General features: G+C 40.5%; 1 protein-coding gene across 1 annotated transcript; it reads left to right on the plus strand.

Annotated features, from left to right (window-relative positions):
• Positions 1-504: 504 nt before the first annotated feature.
• LOC18443218 (uncharacterized) lies at positions 505-27,376 on the plus strand. The gene is made up of 6 exons (XM_006853410.4): positions 505-1,030; positions 3,396-3,474; positions 3,583-3,672; positions 3,817-3,861; positions 13,286-13,525; positions 26,895-27,376. The coding sequence occupies exons 1-6, from the start codon at positions 690-692 to the stop codon at positions 27,078-27,080; spliced, it is 981 nt and encodes a 326-aa protein (XP_006853472.2). The 5' UTR covers positions 505-689; the 3' UTR covers positions 27,081-27,376.

A 27,376-nucleotide genomic window follows, 5' to 3' on the forward strand; every position in this document is an offset into this window, starting at 1 on the left:
TTATTTTTTTTTGTTAGTAAAGCAGTGCCCCAAGTTTTAAGGATAGTGCCTTGGTTGTACGATGTTGAAATCCTCAAACCTCGAACTGCACTATAGATTGAGCACAACTTAGTTCCAAGGAGGTCTGAGGTCCCATCATCGGATGGCTCTTTATTTTATTTTATTTATTTACGATGAATAATAATATTTTGAATCGCTCCGCATCGGTTCGAAGATTCTAACATCAGACTCTGGGAACTCCCCTAAAGCTTGGGACCTTGCCTTACTAATGAAAAGACTAAAAAAAATTAAATTAAAATGCCGTTCAAGCATGGCATATTTGGACCGATAAATAATTTTGAAAAAAAAAACACATGTTGGCTGATTTTCTTTATAATTTCTGCCTATAAACTTAACATTTCATACTGTAGGTACATTTTTAGGTCTGTACATAAATCACTCAAAATAAACTAAGATAGGATGAAATAACATTTTAAAATAATTTTTTAATTGTTTTTTCATTTCATTGGATAGGAATCTTCAATCATGGAGGTTTTCTGGTGCGAGTTAGTAGGCCGGTGTGTCCGCGGACTCTGAAAACACTCTTCCGAAAGTATAAAAAAAGAAGCGTTTACTCGCCATGGTTTAGCCTTCATTTAACGCCGTTGCTCACTCGTCCAGGGCTTCATTTTAAGTAATTTTCAGCTCTAATGGCGAGCAATGCTTTATCTATGAACCTTCGAGGTAGTGGCTCTTCGTCACGCCCTAGAAGAAGAAGAAGGCTTCGAAGCCCTGAACCGAGTGAATATGAAGAAGACGGTGTTGAAATCCTTGGTACATTTGAGAGTTTTGAGGGAGAATTAGGGCAAGGGATCCATGAGAATGCTTCTTGTGATGGATTGCTGGGGCATAGTGGGGATACGGGGAACTTTGAGAAGGGGAGTTGCAGAGATAGTTTCGGTGAAATGGAGAAGAGCATGGGTGATTCGGACTTATTTTCGTGCCCTATCTGCATGGAGCCGTGGAGCTCTGATGATACTCATAGGATCTGGTATAAACCTTAGAACCATGAGGTTTAGGCGTGTTTTTCTCTTTCTGAATTTTGTTGTCGCTGTTTAATGTATTTGGGGCATGATGTTTTCTGAATATGAAGTGAACTTCTCTCTTTCTCTCTCTCCCTCTCTCCCTGGCGGAACTTATTACGGAGTCCACAGAGGCACACTAACATATTACAGTGTCCACATAAACACTGCATCTCTTGCAGGATGTATAGAGAGAGAAACACTGCATCTCTTAAATGAGAGAGAGAGAGAGAGAGAGAGAGAGAGAGAGAGAGAGAGAGAGAGAGAGAGAGAGAGAGAGAGAGAGAGAGAGAGAGAGAGAGAGAGAGAGATGTGCTTCTGTGTTTCAAACTTCCATAAAATTGGTGAATTTTTTACTGGTTGGGTATTCAAGAACCGTCCTCATATTCTCTTGGGGAGATGAGAGAAGGTTTCGCTTCTTGGCCAGAGCATAGCCTCTTTGGTTGGAGAAGCCCGAAGAATTTGTTGAAGAATTTTTTGGGTTTTGTCAAATTGTGTTGATTTTGTCTATTAGCTGATACGGAAGTATTCATCCACTTTGGCTGAACTTTAATGTCACAATTTTGCTTCCTATGACATCATGCTATGGCCCTTATTTTTCTTTTTACTTGCCGTGCATCTAAGTTTTTTTGCATCCATTGTTTTCTTTTTCTCCTTAAAAATTCCATGCAGGGTTTTGTAACAACTGGTGCAATCAGACTCGCCCTTGACAATCCCCAACTCTGGGATATATAGTTGCTATATAAATAGTTATAATTGGTTCTTAATTGATTTAATTTTTGACTAAATCAATTATAATTGACTATTTTGCTTCAAGGAATATTATAGATACCTCCCAAATTGGATTTTCTAGACATGGCCCCCTCCCTTTCTCTACCAAAAAAAAAAAAAAGTACTTTTGATACCACACTATTAACCGAACATTGTTGTTCTTTGCACCCAACCCACCCTCTCCCCTAAGCAAAAATGGTGACTGTTTTGGACCAAAATGCCTTCATTTTAACCCACACTTCCCACTCTCCCTCTCTCTAAGCCTGTCCGGTACAACTTGAATACACAAGCAGACTCGCACAATTTCAAATATGCCGGACCGACACGATTTCAATATAAGCTGGTCCGACTCATTTTGTGCCAGATTGACATAATTTTAATATTAGAAGCTGGTCGGCACATTTTGTATATGATTAGCACTTTTCCAAAAGCCGCACCGGCACATGTTAGGCCTCATATTTTGGAAACATGGGTTAAAATGGGGTGTTATTTTGGTCTAAATTTTTACTTTTTTATTTTTGGGGGGCGGATGCCAAAAAAAAAAAGTATTGGGGTTAATAGTGTGATATCCAAAATATATTTTGGTTGTTTTTGGTTTTTGTTTTTTTTTTTTCTATAGAGGGCGTGGGAGCATATGCCTAGAAAATACAAATTGGTGGTGTATCTATAATTTACCCTTGGTTTTAATTATACTTTTTTATGGTTTTGTGTTTTTTACTATTTTTTCTATTTTTTTGGAAAGAATGTTTAACCAATTTCTTTTTTTTTTTTAAAAAAAAGAAAACAAATCGAAAACTCCTTTCTCATCTTTGATATACTTTTTCTATTGACTTTTTTGGTTTTCCTATGTTTACCATTTTTTATTTCTTTATTCTTTTGTTGTTGTTGTTGTTATTTTTAGCTCATTAGGCTGCTCAACATACTCTCTCATGACTGGACTCAGACTCACCCGAATAACTCTGCCAGGCCAATGGCCAACTTTCTGCGGCCAAGCTGAGTTCTAATTTTGTAGCACACTTTTTCTAACTAAAGAAATTACAATGTAGACTTTCCACCTACTATACGATTCAATTTAATTAAAACACAGTTTGTCCGCCTATTATACAATGTGAACCAAGTTATTCACCTTTCTTAGGGTAGTTGCTCCATTCATTTCTTTCAACCCCTATGCTCATGTTTTCTCTATGAACTCCTTTTTCTTGCTAGTGAACTCCTTTTTAATATGAATTCTATTTGCTTTATGTAATTACTTGCTCAAAAATTCTGCTTCTGTTTTTTTTATCTCTTTTCTGTAGAGTTAAGGCCCTTCAAGGGTAGGGAACCATTTATATTGTGATCATGAGGGGCTTTTGACAAAGTAATTGTGTACTTCAAGCCTTCCCAATAAGTGATCTTTTGGGATGAAACCCCCCTGGTTTTAAGAGTGAAACAAAGTAAAAAAATGACAACCCACAAATCGGGTGCTATGTACATCACAAAATTGGGTAGTTCATATAAGTACTATTTTAGAAAGTTCAGTGTTGGATGTTTTATTGATCATCCGTGACTCTGTGAGTGTGGCAGTTGTCTTCCTTGTGGGCATTTATTTGGACACTCATGCATAGAAGCATGGATTCAAAGATGTGGGAAATCTGATGGGAAGGTAGTACTTTTGTTGTGTCAATGAAGGAAACAGTTGCCTTTTCTGTGGGATGCCCACTAATAGTTTATTTACTTCTTATTTGATGTGTTTGCATTTGGTTGTTGACAGTGTCCACAATGCAACAAGAAGTGTAAAGTCAAAGAAATAACAAAGCTCTATGCGCCATGCATTGCCGTTGCTGACGAAGATTGCAAACAGGTTGGACAGTCACAGTTGGCCCAGTTTCACAGTAACTAAATAATGTATCTCAAGTTAGTGTGAACTTTTTGACCAAAGAAAATGGTAATCTTGCATTTGTTTTGTTAATTATTTGATGTTGCTTATTTTCTTGTTGATTGGCAGGAAATGGTCACTCTTCAGGTCAAAAATGAATCTCTTGAGTTGCAGGTATTGCCAAAATGCAACATGCTAGGATCTTAATGTATTCCTTGAGATGAGCTCTCAGTAAATGCGTCCTTAGCAATTCATCATGATTGTTAACTCACCTGCTCAGTTAGGTTGTCAAATAGAATGTAGTTCCCCCTCTTGAGGCAGAATGACACATAAAATACTTTTACAACACAATGTACTTGTTCTTCTGTTTTCTGTGCTCTTTCTGGTTTATTTGGAAATACTTTCCATTCTAGAAATGCTTTTCAAATACTTGTTCTATATTTGTTCTGCTTCAGTTCTGCATTTTATTCTTGGATTAGGGTAGAAATAATTTTCCCCTGTTACATAATTACACGCAATTCTCTTCTGGACCTTGTATAGTTTTTGGGTATTCCTAGGTTGACACTGGTAGGATGAATGAGACCTATTTACACTTTAAAAGTTGTGTAATATATGTTGTACATATTTATCAATGGTAAAAAGTCGGCTGTGGTTGGGATTCCGCCCCTTCCCAAGCTGAGTAACTCGGGTGAGTACGAGTGGACCAGCTCGAGTAGTTTACGGGCCCAAACAGAGCTAAAAAAATGCAAAATAAAATTTAAAATATGCTAAATTAAAAAAAAGAAGTAAAAAGCAAAAAGAAATTGTAAAGTGAATAAAAATCTATTAAAGATGGAAAAAACTATATAGAAAATGGAATTTGGAAAAAATTGATTCGTAGCTTGAAACAGTTCTGATCCAAAAAAAAGGGAAATAGAAACACAGAGCATACAATAAGAAAAACTCACAAATCATCCTAAAAAACAGCAAAACTATGTAGAGTGATTAATAAAAATATAATTTTTATGGTTTTGTTTTTTAGATTTTCGAGTTGTACCCAGGAACTCGGCTCTGCAGGCTGCCAAGTTCAAGTAACTCGGTTGAGTATGAGTTGACTTGGTCGAGTCTTTAAACACTGATATTTATAGCACCCTAAGGATGTGCCATTCTGGAATAATGTGCTGCAAAACAGGGTTTAAACTTTTAATTTGTTAAATATCTCCAACTCTTTGAATTGTTTGTGCTTGTGGGATGATTTCTCAAGGCCAATCCTCATAATGAGATTTTTGTCAAAATAAATTTTAAAAATGGTGTTATCGGTTCTCCTCCTTGAACATTTTTGCAATTATTATCATCTCTACTGATTCAGCTTCTATGTAATACAGCCAAAGCCTGGTCTCAGTGTTACTTTGATTGTTTGATATATGTCTCCAAATTTCAGATGAGATTGAGCCACGTGCTTGAGTGGTTAGTTGTTTACAATTGGAGCACCACAACTCTGTTTCTAGTTGCCGTCCTAACCTATTCCAAAAAAGAAAAGATTAAAAATGATTTACCTTCCTGATTGTATGGATCATATCTTAGAAGTTCGAATTCAGTCAGAAATAAGTGTTCTTCAGAGAGACAGATTTTTTTATCTTTATGCCCTGTATCTGCCCCCTGTCCCCTGCTTCTTAATAATAACATAATGACTATATTATATAATTTCTTCCTAACATGCTTCTAGCTTGTGATGAGTAATTGATAGTGAAAAAACTTTCTGATTTTTATTGATATATCAATTTGTATGAATAGTCATTGCCTATGTAGCGACTTGTTTTTTTACTTTGTTTTAGCTAAGTTCATATATATCAGTTGGAGCTCCATATTTTAAGGTTTAAGTAGACGGAAACGGCCGCCTGGATGTCTGGGGTTACGAACCGCCTGGGTGGAGGAGGAGGGGGGGGGGGGTGGGGGTGGGGGTGGGGTGAGTAAAGTGGGGGCATGGGGTTTTCAATTATGGAACCTAAATACCTAGAAACTAAAATTTACACGTTACAAATATAGAATTGTAAGTTGCCCAAAATTTGACATCCATTAACTAGTTAAGCGAAAATACAAAGTCAAATAACATAAATGTAGATCCATAAGCATTTCAAACATCACTTTAAACTTCAAAGCTTTGAAGTTCAACTTCAACACATTCCACTACCCTAAAAAATTCCAACACATTCCAATTTTCAAAATTCCAAAGTTCCATATATTCCAACGCATTATATTATTGAATTTTGATTTTGCACTATCAAGTAGAAGCATAGCCAAACATACCCAAAAATCTGTTATAATCACAAAAGTAGGGGTAGCGAACCCTTAAAAAAAGGAAAGAAAAGAACTCAAGAAGTTTCATCATAAATGTCAAGCCAAACTTCAATGATAAATACAATAAACTTGCCTAAAAAACATAACATATTACAATACTCACACAAAATATGAATCCTAAACATAAAGAATTAAATCTAATAACCTTTCCAAACTGAATCGAAGTAGGCTTCAGTCGTGTACTTTTAGATGCCAAAACCTCTTTTTTGCAACCTATTTTGTCTCGAAAAAGACCCGAGTGGAATGCCTTTTGATTTCATGAGAAACTGAAAACTTTGAATTCAAAATCGATTAAAGAAAAAAATCGATTCAAGCTAAAAATTGTTTTTGGAGGGAAGTCTCTCTCTAGGGTTTGTGGAGCCGAAATACCCATCATAACCTATTTCCCCCCTTTTCAAGTGGGGGAATGACTAAACACGCTTTTGGCGAAGTCAATTTCCACCCTCGCCAAAAGGCCCCATGGCGGTAGGACCTTGGCGGCCCACCAGGGCTACTGCCACGCCCTAGGCTGTATAGCCCCAGGGCAGGGCGGTGAGGTTGCCCAGCCGCCCAGGCGGCTGGGTAGCAGACTTTTTCAACCTAGCTATATTTTATTGTAAAATGTGATCTTATATATTTAATTAATCTTGGTATAGAAAGCAGGTTTATTGATTCCATTTATGTTGGTAATTGGTCTTCAAATTATTTTCCGCTTTGTGTCTGTTTTTTTTTTTTTTTTGCTTTTTCTATGGTCTTGGTCATCGTTGTGTAGAATATGGATTTAGCCAAATATTACTATATTTCTTCCATCCTTCTGCATTTGAAAGTCTTTGTGATGATTGATTTACACATTATTATGATTTAAAATGGTAATACTTTACATTGATAATAGGAAATTATCATATAAAACCCTCCTCAAATTCAGCATGTCAAAGAAAACCCCTTCTTTTCTTTCATTTTTAGCAGCATGATAAAGTCTGAACAAGGCCTTAAACGACCCTCTTCTATACAACTGTCTTTCTCTTTCAAATTTTATTCTTTTGAAATAAATTTTTCCTCTCAAGTCCTAAACCCTTTCTTCTTTCTCTCTCTTTTGGTTCCCACATTTTCGGTCCAACCTCTCTCCTCTCTTTTTCTCTGTCCCCTCGCTCACTTTCTCCTCTCTCCTCTCTCTAGTGTTGGCATGGTTCACATTGACCCCTCCCAAGCAACAATGGGAAGCCCCAATTACTCAAAAAAGCTCACTAACGAGCATTCCTTTAACTTGATTGAATTCTGTGTGACCATGGATCATAGATATGTCAAAGAGTTTGTTGAAATTTAGATGGGAAAAAAATTTGGATTGAGATAAAAAACGTGATAATTTAGGCTGAGAAGAAACATAGAAATTGCAATGAGTTTAGCCTTAAAAACCACCAGGCCAGTTTTGGGCTTAGGATGGTTATACGCTGTCAATTTCTGGTCCATGTTTGAGAACCTATGGTGATCAATGGCTGGGTTTGCATATGATGGTTTCAGGTCAGTAGGTTTTTGGCTGGTAAGAGTTGCAGTGGCTAAGGTAGAGATGTCATTTAGAAGGAGAAAGAAAGGGAGGCAAGTCATTTTAGAGAGAAATGGAGAAGGCTATGGGCTTGTAGGCCAGTGGTGGCATCGTGGTTTCTCTCTCTCTCTTTTCTCTCTCTCTTCATTGTTGGAGAGAGAGAGAGAGAGGGAGGGTATGTTCCTTTGGTGTGACTGGTGTAGTGCTTTATTTTATAGGCTATTTATATTTTTTCAGGTTTTTTGATAAAAGTTTACCAATTTATATCTAGGCCTCCAAATATTTGGTTCACATCTCTCCTCTTGTGTTCATGAAAATTTCCCTGTATTTTAATTGAGACAATGATACAAGTGACAACCTTGGGTCCTGGATTTCTTCCTAGTCTTTTATCACTCTACCTCTCCTCCCCTACCTTTCTCTTTCTCCCTCCTCCCCTTCTTTAGCGCCTTTCTATGTATCCTCTTAACTATTGTAGTCCCATGGCTGCCACGCTGATCAAACCAGCCAAAATTAATTGCAAGTTAACAGTGGTGTATTTGGAGCTGTAAGTATTTGGACCAAGTTCACTCCTACTCCCTGCACTCTTCCCCTTTTCTCTAATGCTTTTGGAGATAAGGCCATACTAGATAGATGTGTAGTGTGCACATGTGCATACATGCGCACAAACACACACACGCAAAGAGAGAGAGAGAGAGAGAGAGAGAGAGAGAGAGAGAGAGAGAGAGAGAGATTTGAGATTTGAGATTTTATGGAAATGGAAAGACATGGAGGTCATGGGTAAAAGAGGCAGAGGGAGAAAGAGAGAACTGGTTGGAGAAAGGATATAGCAAGCTATTTATTTGAGAAATATTTTTAGAGTGAAAGAAGGGAGAGGAGAGAACCGTGCTTGATAGAGAGAGTTCCTATTCATGGCGTTAGCAAGCCACATCAGAGCAAGGCGGTCAAACTGAAAAAGGGACAAGAGAGAGAAAGAGAGGGAGAGGATTTAATGCAAAGGAGAGGAGAGAGCTTGGGGAAATATTGGAATGAGGTAGAGGAAGAAGGGAGAAAGGACTTGTAAGGAATAAATGTATTTTCAAAGGATAAGGTTTGAGAGAAAAAAGGGAAAGAAAGTTGTGCACCAGGGGTGGGGTCTTTGATGGTTATTTTTATTTTGCAGTGCTGCATGAAATGAAAGAAAAAGTGGGGGTTTTCTTTGAAATGCTGAATTTCAAGTGTGTTTCTACGACAGTTCCCCATTATAACATATATGCCATACTATATGTATTGTAGTTACTTTCTTGTCCAATCAATTAGAAATCCACAAATAAGATACCTATTTTTAGTGCAGGAAAATTAGATTCCTATTCCTAATTTTGGTTAAAAAAATGCATAGATTCATTATATTGGATCACTCTCTTGTTTGTCAATTTATGACAGATGAAATATTTGTTATAAATTATATTACTTTACTGTCAAATTTACATTGTACATATCTTTCCATGAATCCTGAATCTATGTTATTTGCTTATACTTGGGTGTTTCTTGTAAGCGATGTGTTGTACCAGAACCCGGGTACAATGAGAAATGATCGAGGGTTAGCTAGGGTGTTTCCCAGAAGCGAAGCGTTATAACGTCTCTTGGTTGCGGTGAAAAATATGCATGGATTCACCGGTGTATTTTGTAGAAAAGATGTGGGGACTTATGGCCTTACTGAAGATGTGACCCTTTATAGAGTAGAATGCAGACCAATATTCATACAACCGACCCCAAATAGTTGGGAAAAGCCTTTGATGATGATGATGATAATGATGATATCATTCATAGAAAAATAGGTAAGGTGGGAACCAACATGGTTGACCTTCTGGGACCATTACTTCCAAAGGCTTGACAAAAGGTTATGCATGTTTCTCATGGAGTCACCATCTTAATCCCATGACAACCTGCATCATAGTGAGACTTGTCATGTCAGTTGACTGTTAACTATCAAAGAGAGAAGGACAATTGGTTATGTAAGGTCCCTTTAAGTTGTTAGCTACTAAGGCATTCTCGATATTATGAAATAATCACTATTATGGTGCCAATTGCAATCCTGAAGGATTGTCATAAAATTTATTGATAGTATGACATAAGTTTTTTTTTAAATTGTTTACTATTGTATAAAGTTCAGGTTGTTCATGGTATCAAAACATAGGCTGCCCACAACTCAAGAGCTCTATGCAAAACCACCAAGAAGGTGGTAGAGGTTAAAAATGCTATACAGCCATGTAAATACAAAACAGGATCAAGAAACCAAAAACCAAAAATCTCCAAGGTCCTACCAATGCTGGTCCTTCCTTAGTGAGAGTGTTGGCCATGTGGTTCTCCTCTCTCCAGATATGCACCTATGAGATGGGTATATGCCTGCAAATGTCAACAATTTCATCAAATACATGAGCGAGTCTCCAAGGGGGTGTGGCCTTTCCTGAAGCCCATAGGATGATGTTTCTAGAGTTTCCTTCCACTATCAGATCGGTGTTCCAAGGTGGATTGAAGTTTTTGAGACCTTCCAATAGAGCAAGAGCGTCCACCGTAGTGGAATTGATTTCGCCAATGGGTTTGGCTAAGGAGAATAGGGAAAGGTCCTCGTGGTTTCCGATGAAAGCCTCCGACGCCAGCCGGCTCTGGGTTGCCAAGTGAGCAACCATTGAAGTTGAGTTTAGATTTGCCCGGTTCTGGGGGTCTCCAGAGGGAAGCTTAAGGGATGCGACTTGGTCTAAGAGAGAGAAGGGCCTGCCGGTTGAGATGGAAGTCTAAGGCTGATTGGTGTTTGAAGCAGCTATGGTACTTGGCCCAAAAGATAACTGTGGATTTGATGCATATTGCCCACAGAGTAGCCGCTAGTGAGGCCTTCCAAAGCATTGTGCCTGAATTGGGCCAGGGGAGGTATTGCATGTATTCAAGCATGTGGGGTATCGACCTAGGGGTTACCCAAGACCAGTTGAATATTAGTAATAGGTCTGCTCGTAGGTTGCTGGCTAAGCTGCAGTGGATGAAGAGGTGTGAATTAGTTTCCTCATCCACTGTGCACATCACAGTGTTTGGGAATGATTATTCCCCTCGTTGCAATTGGTCAACCTTCAAGACCCACTCCAAGTTGAACACCTGAATTTTAGAAGGGATGAAGGATAACCATGCTTTCACTACAATAGAAGTGGGGGAGATGGGGGAAGTTGGATGTGAATGGAGTTTACTGTAAAAGGAGGATACTGAGAATATGCCAGACATAGTTAGGGACCAAATGATTTTATCCTCACCTTGAGGAGAGAGAGGTAGATAGAGTGAATAAGGTGAAGAGTTCTAGGAAGGCTGCGACCTCTTCAACGTGGAGCTGTCTTCTAAAGTTGGGATTCCAGAATGGGAAGGTACCTACCACTTTGAAGAGGTCCGCAACTGAGGCATGGGTGTCTCTAGCTATGCTGTAAAGTTCTGGAAAGCGGTCCCTCTGGGGAAGCAGATGTTGACTCTGAAGAGGTGGAAGCTATGTGAGATAGATCTCCAAGCTCCAGAGGGTGAATTGTTGGCAACACTGTGTGCAGCCAGAGAGATTGGTCAAGGCGATACTTGTGACAGAGCACAAGTTACCACAAATGGCCCTCTTGGGAGGCCAAACGCCACCACCATTTGCCCAACAGGACCAAATTGTTCTTTTGAGTGTGTGGATCCCCAATCTTGGGATTTAGGCTTGCACATTGTGGCCCAGGAGATGAGGTGGTACTATCTAGATTCCTCATCTCCTTGGAACATTGAGATAGTATGACATAAGTTCAGATGCACAAAAGCAAGTCACAACAGTGTGCTATCATCCACACTTTGCTATGCACTAGACTTAGAGGTGGTCTCATGCTTTTTGCTCCTCCAGTATATGATTGACATGTACTAGAAGATTTGCAAGTAAATGGCAGAAATTAAATGGCAGCAGTGTTTCAAAAAGCACAAGGTGGCGCCTAGGCAGCCGGGGGGGTCCAGGCTGCCCAGGGCCTACACTGGCGCCTAAAACCTGGGCGGCCTAGTAAAAATAAAAAAATTGTGGGGTTTTTCTCTCTCTAAAATAGACTCTAATGGGTTTTAGGTTTCAAATGAACCTAAAACTTACAATTTTTCCCCTTTAATATTAAAAACTGATAAAAAAATACTCTCAACGAGGGGCATTTCCACCCTTGGGTGAGGCGCAAGCCCCTGAGCAGCCCGCCTAGGCGGGTTCCCAGGCTCCTCGGCAGGTGCCCAAGGATATCCGCCTAATTTGGCCGCTTAGGCCTGGGCGATGCACCCAGGCCTTCTGGACAGCCTAAGTGCTGGGCGGTTCGCTTTTTAAATCACTGAATGGCAGACCTTTTAAGTGTTTGGACAGTCAAGCCAATCTAGATTCAAATATTCTGGTTGCTGAAGGGGTGATGTTTATGAGTACAAAAGACCCCATCCAAGGGAAGATGTAAACTTACACATGAAGCAACCAGCATATTGTTGGTCTTAGGAATAGTTTAAGTGAAAATAGTGTGGCATGAGAAGCCTTCTCATACAAAAATATGAGAATGATGATATCACTGTTCATTAGTCTGATTAGGCCCCAAGTGCGGTTTTGACAACCTAGGTATGCCTTATCCATGTTCATAAAATTTGAGAATGGTTGATGAACAGTGCAGATAAATTTTCTTACAATATTTTTATGACAGGGCCTCTTATACATTTCACTCAAAGAAATTACAGCACACTTTATGATGTGAACGCCCACTATCTATCTGTAAAAAGTCATCCCTTGAATATCATGTCACAGGTTTTTATGCACCGTGCAGAAAGGCTTCTTGTATAACACTATCATATATTTTGAAAGAATTTCTATTCTGATATAAAATTATAAACTGCCTACTAGCTATATATAAAGTGCAGTCTATTGAATCAATATTGCATATCATGGTTTTTATAGAAACGCTTCTCATGTAATATGCCCACTTACGTAAAATATTTACAATACACGCTGATGTGAACTGCAGTTCTCTTGAATCCTTGGCATGTTTTGAATGTTTCATAGGAACGTTTTCTATATATCACACTCTCTTTGCTAAAAGAATTAAAATACGATCTCTGACATAATGTGGCTACTAGCTATATATTAAGAGTTTTCTCTTGAATTGATTGCTGGTCATAATGTTTTGAGAAAGACTTCTCATGCAATACACTCATTTGTCTAAAAGAAATTACCAGATATTCTCTGCTGTAAACTGCCCACAAGCTATATATAAAAGATTAGGAATCAATAGCATGTCATGATTTTTATGCAAGTCTTCTTATACAATACACACATTAACCTGAAATAATTATAATCTCTCTTATGTAAACTGCATATTGGTCTAAGAAGGGTGAGGACCTTAAACTTTCCCTTAACCCGTCCCATGCCTGGGTACAGGGGGCTGAGTTGTGTTAGGTAGGCAGTCAAGGTAAAATGTTGCAAAAACCTATCATGTAAACTGCATATGAGCTATATGTACAGAGTAGTCTCTTGAATTAGCAGTGTCATGATTTGTCTATGAGAAAGCTTCACAAAGAATACACTTGCCGACCGACCTAAAAGAATTGCTATACATGAACTGCCTACTAGCTTTATATAAAGAGTAATCTCTCAAATTTATAGCTTTTTATTCCTACCTAATCTTTTTGGTCTTTGTAAAGGGAGCTCTCTTGAATCAGTAGCATGTTGTTCCGACCTAATCTTGACTGTTCTTACAGGCTCAACAACTTTCTGAGGAAATTCATCGGCATGAAACCCAAATGTTAGAAAAGGAGCAACTTCATGAAGCATTGATGCAGTCTCAAAGGACAGTGTATGAAGCGACTATCACTGAGCTCCAAGATCAGATTACACAAATGCAGTTGGCACATGAAGAGCTTCTTCAATCTAAGGACGCCGAGTTGATTGAGGAGAATGATGATCTTAAACATCGCCTCATGGAAATGAAAAAGGCCACGGTCCAAAATCTCACCTTTATCTTAGGAGTGGATATGTTATGTGATATTTACAGTATGTAACATGTACTATACACAAGGGCCATCCACCATCCTGCTTGTCGACAGATCGTGGAGATGAACAATAGTTCCATTTAACAAAGAATTTTGGACTTTCAAGTTGGAGAAGTGTCTCCACCTTCCATCTTCAATAATGGATGGTCAGTGGCCCTTTATGTGGGTATAACATACACAAACGATGCTAAAGTATACAATATGCTATCCTTTTCTCTGTTTTTATTTTTATTCTTTCGTTCTTTGCTGTTAGGATTAGATCCTTGTGGATTGTTGGACCTACCCTGTCATTGTACATAGAATTCCATTTTTTTTGTTTAATAAGTAAGATTATATATTTTTCCATATATAATGTATTGCTCAGAAGTCAGAACTATAGATCAAACATGAACATACACGACTTTAAATAGAAGTCAGAACATGAACATACACGACTTTAAACTATAAGTATAATAGTTAAACCTTAAAAAGCAACATTAAAAGATAAAAGCTACTCGAGATGTCCATTAAATCTTGCAAGTCACAAATCACAATAATTGCTCATTATAAAAAAGTCACATCTGACAATCAAAGGCCATAAACTAAAAAAGGTAGTCTTCTTCACCTCACAAATATGATGAACTCAAATATGAGGTTGAGTTTCCTCATCACTAGCAACATGAGGTCGACGTCTAAGGCCAGCATCAAGTGCATCTTAAATCTGATGATGATGCCAAACCATCATCATCAAAGTCATCCTCCTCCTCCACAAAAATATTATTCCTTTGTCTACTCTGAGTTTGTATGCTCCTCCTCCACTATCGTCCTCCTCTTCTTCTGCACCTTCTCCTTCTCCTTCCCCTTTCCCTTTTCCTTTGCCATTTCCTTCCCTTTTGTCTTGAGTTTGGGATTAGTTGATCTCATGGTGCTTGATGCCATACCAGCCGCCTTTTGCACTTGGGTCCATGTCAAAGCTCTCTCCCTCGAATACAAGCTCATCCCTAGCATCCTGCTCAACCAACCATTTGCTTGTTGGATCTAAATCTTTCACAGCTATGGGGTCTTCAATTTGAAACCGCTCTAGATGGCGCTCCTTCAGCCTCAGATTATACTGAATGGAAACAAGGTTGTTCAGTTTCTTCTAGTCAAGTCTATTTTCTCTTCTTTGTATGCACTCGTTTCACATTACATCATTGCACTATTAGAATTTGCTACTTAAAAAAAATTGAGAAAGTTAGTGTAGTAAATTGATAGGAGATGAGGGTAAATAGAAAATTTACCATTTCAAATGTGCTGCAGTTGTGATCGTAGCCGGATGATGTACAAGTCAAGTTCAAAATTCGTTGCGCCATCCTTTGCAAGTTGGGGGCAATTTGTCCATGGTTGGCCCACCAAGAAGCTATAAGACATTTAAAAATGAAAATAAGTAGAGTAAATATATATGACTAAAACTTAGAATTTAAAAAATTAGAGTCAAGTTAGATAAGAAGTAAGGAGTAAGAATTTAAATGACAAATACATTTTCAACTTACATGGATGTATTTTCATCCTTTGCCTTACTACGATGTTCGTCTCAAAGTGTCCCCTAAAGTAACAATACAAGTCAAGTTCCATAGACACTTTGTCTGGGACATCTAGGTCGGGGTGGAGCCACACATTACACTTGTTAATTGTTTCCATGAAACAACCCCTTCTCTCTATCTCGGGATTAGAACAGAAATAAGTAGCGTTGAGAAAATACCTTGCTAGGTGTTGGGGTCTCTCCAACTGCATATCCCACTTGTCATCTACAATTTTCAAAATGGGGCCATATTTGCTTTCATTTTGCTTCAAGTTCAACTTGATTTCTTCTCTTGCAGCCTCCATTGCCTTGTAAGTATGCCCCATTAACGGTTCCTTTCCACTATTCACAAAGCGAAGCACTTTTGCAAGTGGCTTACAGATGTGGAGGCAAAACTAAATCCACACCAAAACCTGGGTGTCATAACAATGTCATAAACCTTTTTGCCCTTGTCCTCCTTAGACCACTTGCTCTCCTTCCAATCTGAGGAGATGAACATGGTTTGAATCTTGTCTTTTTGCCTATTCAGAGATTCTAAAAACAAAGTGGCAAACCTTGTGACACCCCCCCTCTCTAAGTCAGTCCCATGATCTGTAAACTTCCTCATCATGGTCAAAACATTGGTGTGGCTATAAATAAAAAATGTTACAGCTTTAGCTTTTTTTAATATACATGCACCGCTTTCTTCTAGGCAACTTTCTAAAGCATGAGATCGATACAATGAGCCACACAAGACGTTTAGAAAATGTGCAATCTCAACCTCTTCAACAATCTACCAGGTGTAGTAATTAGTAACTTAGTACTTTAAAACTCTAAATATTTAAATTTGATAGTTCATTCTCTTGAAGGGGTAAGTTGGTGTTCCAGTGCTAACTTTGCCAACCACGTTCTCTCTCAAATGATACACTAACACATGTTGATGCCACCATCTTTCCTTCATGCACAACATGCAGCCTTGCAGTGACAATGCCTATAGGCCCTATACCACACACTGTCGTGGCTTGAGCTTGAGAAAACCCAAACTCCTCTAAACTCTAAAGTTTAAACAATCTAGTGACACTTCCTAAATGGTATCGCAATACTCCTAATGTCTAAAAATTCTACCCAGTAACACCTGACCAACTCGCCCCTTCAATACTTCAGAAACTTGATTCCAAATATGTAGGAATCACGAATTTACACAACAACATATCTATGTACCACAGATGTCAGAAACTTGAATCAAGTGATGTCGGAAACTCGATTCCGCTATTGTAATTCTCGATCTCAAACCAGCATGGATCTCTTATCCACGATTCCAAATATGTTAGAAACACGATTCCATAGATGATTGACATTCGATTCCTAATATGTTAGAAGCATGATTCCATAAATGATGGAAACTCGGTTCCGCATATATCGAAAACTCGATTCCGTGTACATCAGAAACTCGATACCACGTATATCGGAAACTCGATTTCGTGTATATCGGAAACTCGATTTCGCATATGTCGGAAACTCGATTCCGTGTATTAGAGAAACTTAACACTTGGAGTGTCGAACCCGGGGGAATGGGAATCTTGATTCCAAGGAGGCGGGAATCTCGATTCCATATGTGGATGAAACTTGGACCTATTCCGATCGATACTCAATTCCTGAAAATTAGGAATCTCGTTCCCAATGATTCCTATTGTATGGACACCGATTCCTACAACGAGAAACTTCTGGCCAAGCACGATTCCGCGATTCCGGTTCCCGAAATGATTCGGGTTCCCAGGCGTTTCCAACAACTATGGTTTGGACTTATGTTTGGAGGGCTCAGGGGACAAGTGTTTGGTACGATAGAGTTTGAGGGCCAAGGCCCCTATCTATAGAGGAATGTCCCTTTAACAGTGCCTGAAAGTTTTGATTAATTTCGGGATGTTGATTAGTAGCGACGGGGGCACTGATAACACCGGTAGTTGGCTCCATGTCATGATTTCAAAGTCGTGTCAACAGTGCCACCCCTGGTGCTGAATCATTACAACATGCGTAACACGCCTTAACCAATTAATGAAAACAATGTTTTGGGGAGTGGCACATGAACAGGGTCACTGATTGCTAGCGAGGGTGGTGTTGATGCTAGTCTGGCCACCATTGAAGCCAGACTCGGGCAGCACAATTATTTCAAAACAGTGTTGATGCTGCAGAGTGGTAGTCTTTTTACCCCTAATCCTTTTTCAATAATTCAGTCTGCCTCATTTTAATGAAAAAACTGTTGCAAATGTATGGGGTAGTCTGCCTGGAAGTTTGGTCACCCTTGACGCAGGCTTTTGCCACACCCATGGCAGAGCTTTGTAGTACATCATTTCAAAATAGTTTGAACAGTGCTGATGCTGCCGTATGGTGTCTGGTCCCTCGTTAGTGGTTCAGGCGTAAAGATTTGTCTCTGTTGACCTAGTGTTGATGGCCATGATGCTTGCATCATTGACCTTGACACTACATTCCTATCAGGCTTCGACCCCTATTTTTTGGCGGTTCTTTAGGTTAATGATTCCAGAACACTATTGCTGATGGCATTGTTGTCTCGAACGCTGGCATGGGTGCCTCTATCGCTTGCACAATTATGACATTCCGGTCGGATTTCGAGGGCCTGACCTCCGGCCAATGATTCATCGTTACTGATGGTCGACCTTCTTTTAGGCAGCGTTACTGCCGTTGGTGCAAGCATTTGTGCTCTTTGCGCTGCTGAATTTTGGCTCTTTTTCTCAGCGTTGGCGGTCCCGACGTCGATGTTGGCGTTGAGGGAGGAGGATGGTATTTTCAGCTAATAAACTTTCTCAGGCCATAACTTCCAAACCATGTGTCGGATTTGAGCGATTCTTGAACCATTGGAAATCTTACAACATCTACTTCGATTTGGGACTTTATTCGGACCCAAATAGCAGGCTTTAGGAAGGTCAACAGGGCTTGGGCTTTCAGGTGCTGGTTTTCAGGGTTTTGGGTGTTAGAACTGCATACGGGTCGGTTTCTGGGTACTAGGCGGTTCTAGAGTCTACGGTTTGCAGAGGCGGCTAGGTCAAGGTTTCTATAGTTCCAGGGTCTTTAGTTTCTTGGGATTTCTGAAGCCGGGAACATGGTTTCTACAGTTGCCTCTCTTTATCGCTTGTGTCACGCACTTTGGGCGAGAGGGGCAGCAAAGAAGTATACACCTGAGCCATAGCATTAGAGAAATACAGAGTTACACAAGTGTTGTCAAGATCGACTAGGCCCCACAGGAGATTGAGCAGGTTTGGGGTAGAGCTGTTTGAGCAGGTCTAGAGGGATGCCCGGGAGGACCTCGAGATTTTTCGGCCTTCATACATCCCCTCAGAAGGTGGTTCACTTTTGTTGGCAGAGGAGGCGAGGCTACGGGCCTTTCTGGTTTTTTTGTTTGGTTCTCTCCTCTTTGCCGACTCGATGAAGGGGTGGACCAAGTGTCACTATAATTGGGTGGTCAGAGATCTGACATACCTTTGGTGAGTGGAATGGGGACCAACGATTCTCACTTATCTGCTTTGTAACCTGCGACGAGTTGCTCTTGGGGAGATCCACGATCTATGCGACTTTTCTGCCTTCCTGCATATATTGGTTCCCTGTTGGGATTTCTCTCTTTTCTTGGGGGTTTCTCCATGAGAGTTGGCTTCATTTGTGTAAGTCTGGGATTCATAGCACATCACTATCCCCGGCTCGACGGTTTTTGATACTGCGGACCGCTTTCCTCGCATTTAGCGTTGGGCCCGTGGTAGAAGGGAGCTAGGAGAGGGTTATACCCTTTCTCACTTTACCCTCATTCTGGATGTGATCATCGAGGACCATGTATAGAATTTCTTCAATGTTTATCTGCAAATGGCGACTCTGATACTCAGTAGGCGTCTTCTCACTTGTTGGTTGTTGTGACAGATTATATGGACTCCTTATTAGGGAGATGATGAGCACCCAATGGTTCGAGATTTGAGGGATGTCTTTATGACCACAACACCCCTGATCTGTATGGTGATCATGGAGTCTTATGATACCAGAAACGTCCTCCGCCAATTCGGGTGTCAGCAACCAGGCCTTCCCCTCTGTAGTGAGCATCACACCTCTGAGCATCCCACTCGACTAGGAGTATGAGAAGATCATCCGAGCTGAGAAAGATTGTGGATTGCTACACTATCAATATCGGAGTGGCCCCCTGTTGTGGTTCTAGAAAGGGTCGCTGGAATGATTTTCTGCTGAGAAAGATAAAGATATAGTGAGACTTTCCTGGCGAGAGCTTTCGGCCAAAAGGAAGACGGTTTTTGATGGAAAGGCAAGAGGTTTTCCAGTGGTAGAAAGGGGTATGTGAAGGAGGAGAGAGAGAGAGAGAGAAGAAGCCGGAGCCAAGAAGGAAAAGATGGGAGGGCATCTAGCATGACGCTTGAGTTCAAAGATGAAGCAGGGATTAACACCCCGACGTCCGCGTGGTGAACATTGGCGCTGAAACTTTGTAGCATACGGCCCACATTTAGCCATGAAGGTAGCCAGGATGAGGCGCTGACACCAACGATGCCAGAATTGGCAATGCTAGCATTGTCTCATTGTATACCCAAATCAGTAGGGGGTTAATGCCACACAATTTTACAAACAACCTTATAATGACTCTGCAGACACCTCAATGCTTAGGGAGTATTGTTTAGCACTACCCTAAAGCATAAAAGTAAAAAGAACGACGACATCTTTAGCACCTACATAATGTTTTCTTATGCACCCTCAAAACCACGAAGGCTCCCAGCCTTGATGGTAGCTCGCCAGAGACTTTCATTGAACATGGGCTCTAACACTTGAACCCGGTTCATGGGGACTGCTCACCTAAGCTGAACTTATGCATCACCATTGTTCACCTGGGCGTCAACGCTTGCAATGCTCACTCCATAGCCTATTGGAATGTCCCAGTATGCATTATGTTGGGTGTTGATGGTGACAATGCCCAAGTCAGCGGCAACAGTGCTTAGCCGTGCTTTCATCGATGGCCACCAAATTTTGTGGCCAGCTCTGTGTTAATACCAAAGGCACACACATGCTCAAATATGCTATTTTGTATCATCTAAAGGCATCAAAAGAAAGAAAAATGAGGGCACATCATAAACATACTTCATTCAAGAAAAGTCCTGAATTTTATTCGATAATTAAAGTCCGTAAGGACCAATACAACAATAGTAGAAGCAAAGAACGTAATCTACTCTTCCTTGTTTGCGGACGGAGCATCGATCATAGCTTAGTGACTTTCATTCCATTTTGAGAGATGGGCCATCATCTCGCTGGCCTCCTCAACTGAGGCGAGCTCCAGTTCAGCTAGACATTTAGGATGCCTCAGTAAAGCAAGTGGAGGCGCTTCCTCACTCTTGTTCCTCATCTAGTAGTGGCTGCCAGAAAGGCTTACAAGATTTACGCTTCCACCTACCCTCATACACCATGGTATATTCCAGCAGCTCTTTCTTCGTGAGACATTCTTTCTTTGATGAAGAGCGTGCCCGTCATCAGCGTCAACGCGAGCTGCAGCTCGCTGCAGGAAAAACGACAGAGGGTAAAAACACACATGTCTAGTCCAGCCTGATTTGGACATAACTTTGGTGGAACTAGAACTCACGCATCACCCGATGGGGAAAGCACCCTCGCAAAAACTGGGGCCAGCCAGAACCAAATGGGTGTGGCTAAGGGATGGGAGCGTGAAGATTGCATCCTCCAACCCCTTGATGTAGCATTTGAGTTATGATAGTTCATCAAAGATCTGATGAATGAGTCGATCGGCAAGGGCTTGGCCTCGTCATCCTTGTAGGCCAAGCCCCTCTCCTCGACTGTTGTGATTCTCGCCCTTAAGGGCCATAACTACAATACGGGAAAGTAGGAACCTGGGATTCTCAAAGTCGCAAAAGTGAACCACAATAACAACAGAAAAGGAGGGGAAGATACCTGGAGAAATAGAATCCCCCTTGCATGAACCGGCTCCCTTGAGCCACTCGATTGTAGAGGCCACGGTAAATGCCCATGAGGGTGTCCAGGACAATTGAAATCTTTCGATTTTGCCAAAATGATGCAGCAAGGGGAATGGAAACTGAAGGACCAGTCTTCCTGCATGTTGGGAACAATACAAGCTTGACAAGGCAGAACAAGAAAGTACGCACCCAGAGCTCGGGAGAGCCTTGGCTTGAGTCCCTACTAAAGCCTCAAGGTCGACCCACTCGACCCTGGATGGAAACCAAACCCCTAGGAAACGCCTGCCCGCCAGAGCATGGTCGTCATTTCCAATCAACGGGTGAAGGGGAATAATTGTAAGCCTTAGACCCAAAATACGCGCCAGTTCCTCCAGGGTCAGGGTGACCTCACCTGTAGGAAGGAAAAATGTATTTGTAAGTGGATTAAGCCGCATGGCCAAGGCTTCAAGTAAGTTGTTTATGTGGGAAGTCTCAATGTTAAAGACCCCCACCATAGACATGACAATGAAGGAAGTGACTAGTTCTGCCCCATCCTCTGGAAACCAAGGGGGGATCAAAGGGAATCCTTGAACTTGGTGGGGCCTTTCCTTGGCCAAGACAAAGTGAGCAATGTGCTTGGGGAGACCCTCTTGGAAAGGCTTGGACTCGTTAAAGTGAGGGATGTCCTTTTCTCTAGTAGTAGGAGCATACCTCAAGAGCTGCGACGTTTTCAAGAAGTAAGAAAAGAGAGTCTGGCAAACTAGAAAAAAGTGATAGCTTGGCAATAGGTGTTGTTTTTTCATGCCACGGCCCACAAAGGGGCGAGCAATCATTTTAGCCCTAATCATCCCTTTTTCAATAATTCAGCCCACTTCATTTAATGAAAATTCTATTGCAAATGTATGGGGTTGTCTGCCCGGCAGTGTGGCCGCCCTTGACGCAGGCATTTGCACCACCCACTCCAGAACTAGTACATCATCATTTCAAAACAACGTGAACAATGCTGACGTTGTCATACGGTGTCCGGTCCCTCGTCAACTGTTCGTCAGCAATTCAGGGGTCAAAGATTTGGCCTTGTTTACTCAGCGTTGGCGCCCTTGATGTTGCAGCCATGTCAGGCTTATATCTAGTCTTGTTTTTCGGTAGTTCTTCAAGTTAATGATTCCATAACACTGTTGCCCCGAACGCTTGCATGGGTGCCTCTGTCGCTTGCACAATTATGACATTCTGGCCAGATTTTGAGGGCCTGACCTTCGACAAATGATTCGTCGTTACTGTGGTTGATGGTTGACCTTCTTTTAGGCAGCGATGATGCCATTGGCACAAGCATTAGTGCCCCTGGTGCCATTGAATTTCGGCTCCTTTTCTCAGCATTGGCAGTCTTCACGTCGGTGTTAATGATGTTGGCGCTAAGGGACGAATATGGTATTTTCAGGCAACGAGCTTTCCTGTGCCATAGCTTCCAAACCGTGCGTCAGATTCGAGCGATTCTTGAACCTTTGGAAATCTTACAACCTCTACTTTTATTTGGGGTCTGATGCGGACCCAAATGGCGAGCTTTAGGAGGGTCTACAGGGCTTGGGCTTTTGGGTGCCGGTTTTGCCTATTTATTGGATTTTGGGTGTCAGAGCTACATACAGGTATGTTTCTAGGGTACTGAGCGGTTCTAGAGTCTACAGTTTCGGGAGGTGGTTGGGTCAAGGTTCCTAAGGTTCCAGGGTCTTTAGTTTCTTGGATTCCTTCAACCGGAAATGGAGTGTATTCTTATCATTAGGGCTGGGACCCTATCCATATCTCCAACCTGGATCAACTTGTCTACTTGAACTCGAGGAGGACATTTTCACCTACAACCCTTAGCTATCGAGTATCAACTTATAACCTAATCCTGAAAATTACACAAAAATAACAAAGTCAAACTTGAAAACATTTACAAGAAGTGGAAATTATAGATGCATATACAAAAGCAAGATTATATTACAACTATGTAGTCTAATGTTTGAAAATTATATTACAACTATGTAGTCTAAATATTTGAAAGTTCAATTTATTCATCCAAGAATATTAAAAAATGATCATCTAAAAAATTACAAATAGGTAATGAAGTACGAATAATTAATACATTGACCCTTCAATATCTTGAGTTCTTAACAATCCAAGGAAGAAGTCTAGCATGATCATGGCAAAAAAAATCTAAGTAAAACCTACTCATCAAAATTGCAATGATTTAAGGCATAAATTGAAAAAACAAATTACTCATACAATTATTTAATAAGGGCATTATTAAACTAACTCATGAAAAATATTTATGGGGATAAAAGTTATGAATCATACAAGTAAACTCATGCATAAAAAGAAAATATTCAAATACTTCTCAAAATGCAATCGATATTGGCCCAAATCAGAAAATTTTGGTTCCCAAATCTCCTCTTTTACAACTACCATAAGCCTAAAAAAGATTCGAGATAAATATCCTTAGATTTTGTGAGCAGGTTGAAAAAAATTTCAATCTACCTTCAAATCTTGTTTTCTAGAGGGTTTTTCGCTCTTCAAGCCTTGCTACAAAGATTTTGAGGGGCAAGAATTGCCCCCAAAACCCTCTTACCCCCTTTTCATGGAGGAAAATGCTAGAAAACTCCATTTGCCGATGGGCATTTTCCACCCTCAGCCTGGAAGCTTCAAGGTGGTGCCTAGGCGCCCTCCTTTCAGGCCGCCTAGGTGGGCACGGTGCTTTACAATGCGGGATGCGGCCAAAAGGGTTAGGGGGGGCCGATGCAGTCCGGATGCCGGTGTATCGTGGCGACGTGGTCAATAAATATAAAAAATTCTAAAAAGTATAAAAAATAGGTTAATGCATAGAAAAAAAATATGAAAGTGATATATGTGATAGTAGGTATTTAGATTATTCATCAATTCCAAAAGTATTAATTGTTGGAGATTCTGTATCCACTATCCCATGATAAAAACTAGAAACTTGACACTGGCTTTATAAAACATTCAACAATCAACAACCATAAGCACAAATTTGCAACAAAAAACTTTCTTTTTGTAGTGAAGTTAACGATTGTATTACAGGAAGAGCGTCAGAAAACAAGAGGGGGACCAGAGAGCACCCACAGGCAGGGTCTCTCGGACAAAAAATAGATCACTACACAGTGACCCTATACAAAAAATTGGGGTTTGGAGACTTGCCTGATTACAAGCAATGTACACAAGAAAGTAAAATACAATGTGCCCACAGTGGTCTAGAGAAAAAAAAGGAGATGGACCGGCGCCTAAAGTTTGAACAATACAGCATCCCAAAAAGTCGCATGTATGCGGGGGCATCTGCTTGGGCGCTAGCTCCATCCTTAGCCAGAAGATCTGCGAACTTTTTCGACGTCCTCCAGATATACTTCCAAGAGACGACCATATCCTTGCAATTGTAAGCAATCTCATAAAAAATAGAGGATAGGTACCATGGAGGCGGTGTATTTCTAGCAGCCCAGGAAATGATATTTTGGGCATCCCCCTAGACAAAAAACTATGATCCCCAAGAAAAGTCGAATCTTTTCAGTCCCAAGAGTAGATGCATGGATTCAGCGTACTGAGAATCTGCATGGCCTAAATGCTCGGAATAGGTGGCCAGAACATTGCAGCAGTGGTCTCGGTAAACTCCTCTGGCTCCAGTTGATCCAGAGTTCCCTAGGGAGCATCCATCAAAGTTTAGCTTGATTGTGCCTTCTGGTGGTGGCAACCAGTTGTTGGGTCTTGATACCCTATGTGGTTGGAGCTTAAAGATGGTTTTCCATTGGCTAAGGAAAGTGTTGATTGATATCCCGATAAAGGCTCTGTGATTGAAAGCCTAAAAGATTACTACGGAAGTAACCTTATGGAAGAGGGCTGGAACTTTGTTCTTGAGGCCTTGAAATATCTTGGAGTTCCTTTCTAGCCAAATAACTCAGATAGTGGCTGCTATAGAAGGCTTCCACAGGATTCTTCCGGCCTTAGGCTAATGAGAGACGAGAGACGAAGAGATGAGAGCCGGGACAGAGGGTGGAGTGACCCATGAGAGGCCAAACAGCTGGATTGGAAGACTCCACCGGGGGCTAGGCTACAGTGAATAAACAGGTGAGGGTTCGATTCCTCCTCATATAGACACATTGCTCACCTGTTGGAGATCGGGGTCCCTTTCCTTTGAAGCTGGTCTACTGTGAGGGCTCTTTGGGAGCAAGCAATCCAATTGAACGCTTGCACTTTAGGTGGAGCGATGGTGGACCAGACTTTTGAAAGGACCGAGACTAAGTTGAGTGGGAAGGTGGGTGGCTGAGTAAGTTTTTTATAGAAGGAGGCCACCGAAAAAGAGCCAGAAGGGGAGAAAGTCCACACAATCTGTAACAAAAAACTTTAAAGTTACAAATTTTGTAAACTCTTTAATATTGAAAAGAGTCCATAAAGTTCTTCAACTCGATTTGTATACTTTTTATAAACTTTATAAATTTGTAAAAATGTTGTAACTTTACGATATTAGAGCATTTATGAAGATCAATAAATTTTATAAACTTATTAACTTGTAACTTTATTGTATTAGTCCATGAAACACTTTAAAGTTACAAATTTTATTTGAAAAGTATTGGGAAAATTTATTTGATTTGTAACTTTTAATCTTCATAGACTTTTAGTTTGTAGTATCTTGTATTACAAATTGAAGAACTTCAACAAATAAAATTTCCACCCAATATTTTTTTTGATTCAATCGATCCAATAAAAGCCACGGATGTGGCTGCAAAATGTTGTTTGGTGGTTTAAGACCCCCCAAAACCCTTTCCCCGTATTTTCAAAGGTCAAAATGACCTTATTGCCATGCCTGAGGGGTACAGTTTTGAAAAAAATGGCGGACAGATTATGCTGCCTGATGCGGTCGATGCGGGATGCGGCTCTGATGCTGCGCAACTCTTCAAACAGCATATGCGGGAACGTGCAATGCGCTGGGTGGTGCATAGTGCTTGATGCGGCCGTATATGCGGCGATTCGGCCACATTTTAAAACACTGGGTGGGCGCCTTGGGTGCCTAGGCAAACGCCTTAGCACACCCACCTAGGATCTACCCCCGGGCTATGCCTATGCGGTTTGAGAAAAGGCTGCCTAGGCAGCCGGGTGGCCAGATTTTTGTACATTGCTCTTTAGTTATTACCTTAGTGACAATCATCATCTTCATGATAACCTTGGTGGTGATTTCCATCTGGGTGTTATCCTATCTTTTATATCCGGATTTTGGCATATAATTACCAGAGCTGTTAATATATTAATTTAATATGTTATTTATCATGGGATAAATTTTTATTAAGATCAATAAACATGAATTCAAAATATACACAATTAAAACATAAGCATGTTAGAAAATTTGCTGATGATATAGTTGACTATTTGTTTTCAGTGTAAATCAAAATTGGAATAGCAAAAGTCACCATCCAACTTCATAGCCTTAACTTTCACATCCATTATCAATTCCTTGCAAATTGCTTCCCAATTTCCATATTGAGATTTGGGAGTTATTTTAAGTTAGTGTCATGTTTGATTTCAAATTCAAACATGTTTGTTTTCAAATTCCAACAGCTAATTTTGCTTCCTGATTACATACATGCTATTATTGGGACAGTTTTTTATCATGATAATATCAGGAAGTCTTAAAATATCATGATCAATTGATCTTTATGGGATATTACCGGAGTTTATTTATTGACATCAAAACTTACTGTGGTAAAATAAAGATAAAATGAGATTATTGGAGATAATTGTCACTAAGGTTATTATTTCTTTGTAATTTATCCTTGGCTTCTCTTACTATCCTACTTCTTGTATTTGATAGGATACAAGGATAATGGAACTTGAGCAAGCTTTGATCCTCAAGGACAAGGATATGCAGGTTGCACTATTGGAACAAAGGTGCAAGGGTTATAAGAGGCTCTTGGACTTGATGCAACAACTGGTCTCTTTGACGAGCCATAAAAATCAACTGCCATTCTTAGGGGGGAGGAGCTCGGGCCATACCTAACTGTGGATAGACCTTCGGCCTATCTTGATATAATCATCTCTTGTTTTTTGTATTCGGGTAGAGGCACCATATCCTTCGGGCCATATTTGGCTTCACATTTTGTAATTATGAACAGAACGTGCTTCATCATTGTATGCTTGTTTTTCAGTATATTTTTTTTTGTGGGGGGGAGTTAGCAAGCTAGGTTAGAATTTGAATCCACAATGTGAAGGTTGTACCAACAAGTGCCTTCTCATTGAGCTATGACATTTGCAGTGAAACTCCCATTCTAGTTGAATTGTTGCATTAATCTTTCC

The sequence above is a fragment of the Amborella trichopoda genome, chromosome 2, assembly GCF_054954075.1.
Source record: "Amborella trichopoda isolate Santa Cruz 75 chromosome 2, AtrichopodaSantaCruz75HAP2 v2.0, whole genome shotgun sequence".
Taxonomy (NCBI): Eukaryota; Viridiplantae; Streptophyta; class Magnoliopsida; order Amborellales; family Amborellaceae; genus Amborella; species Amborella trichopoda.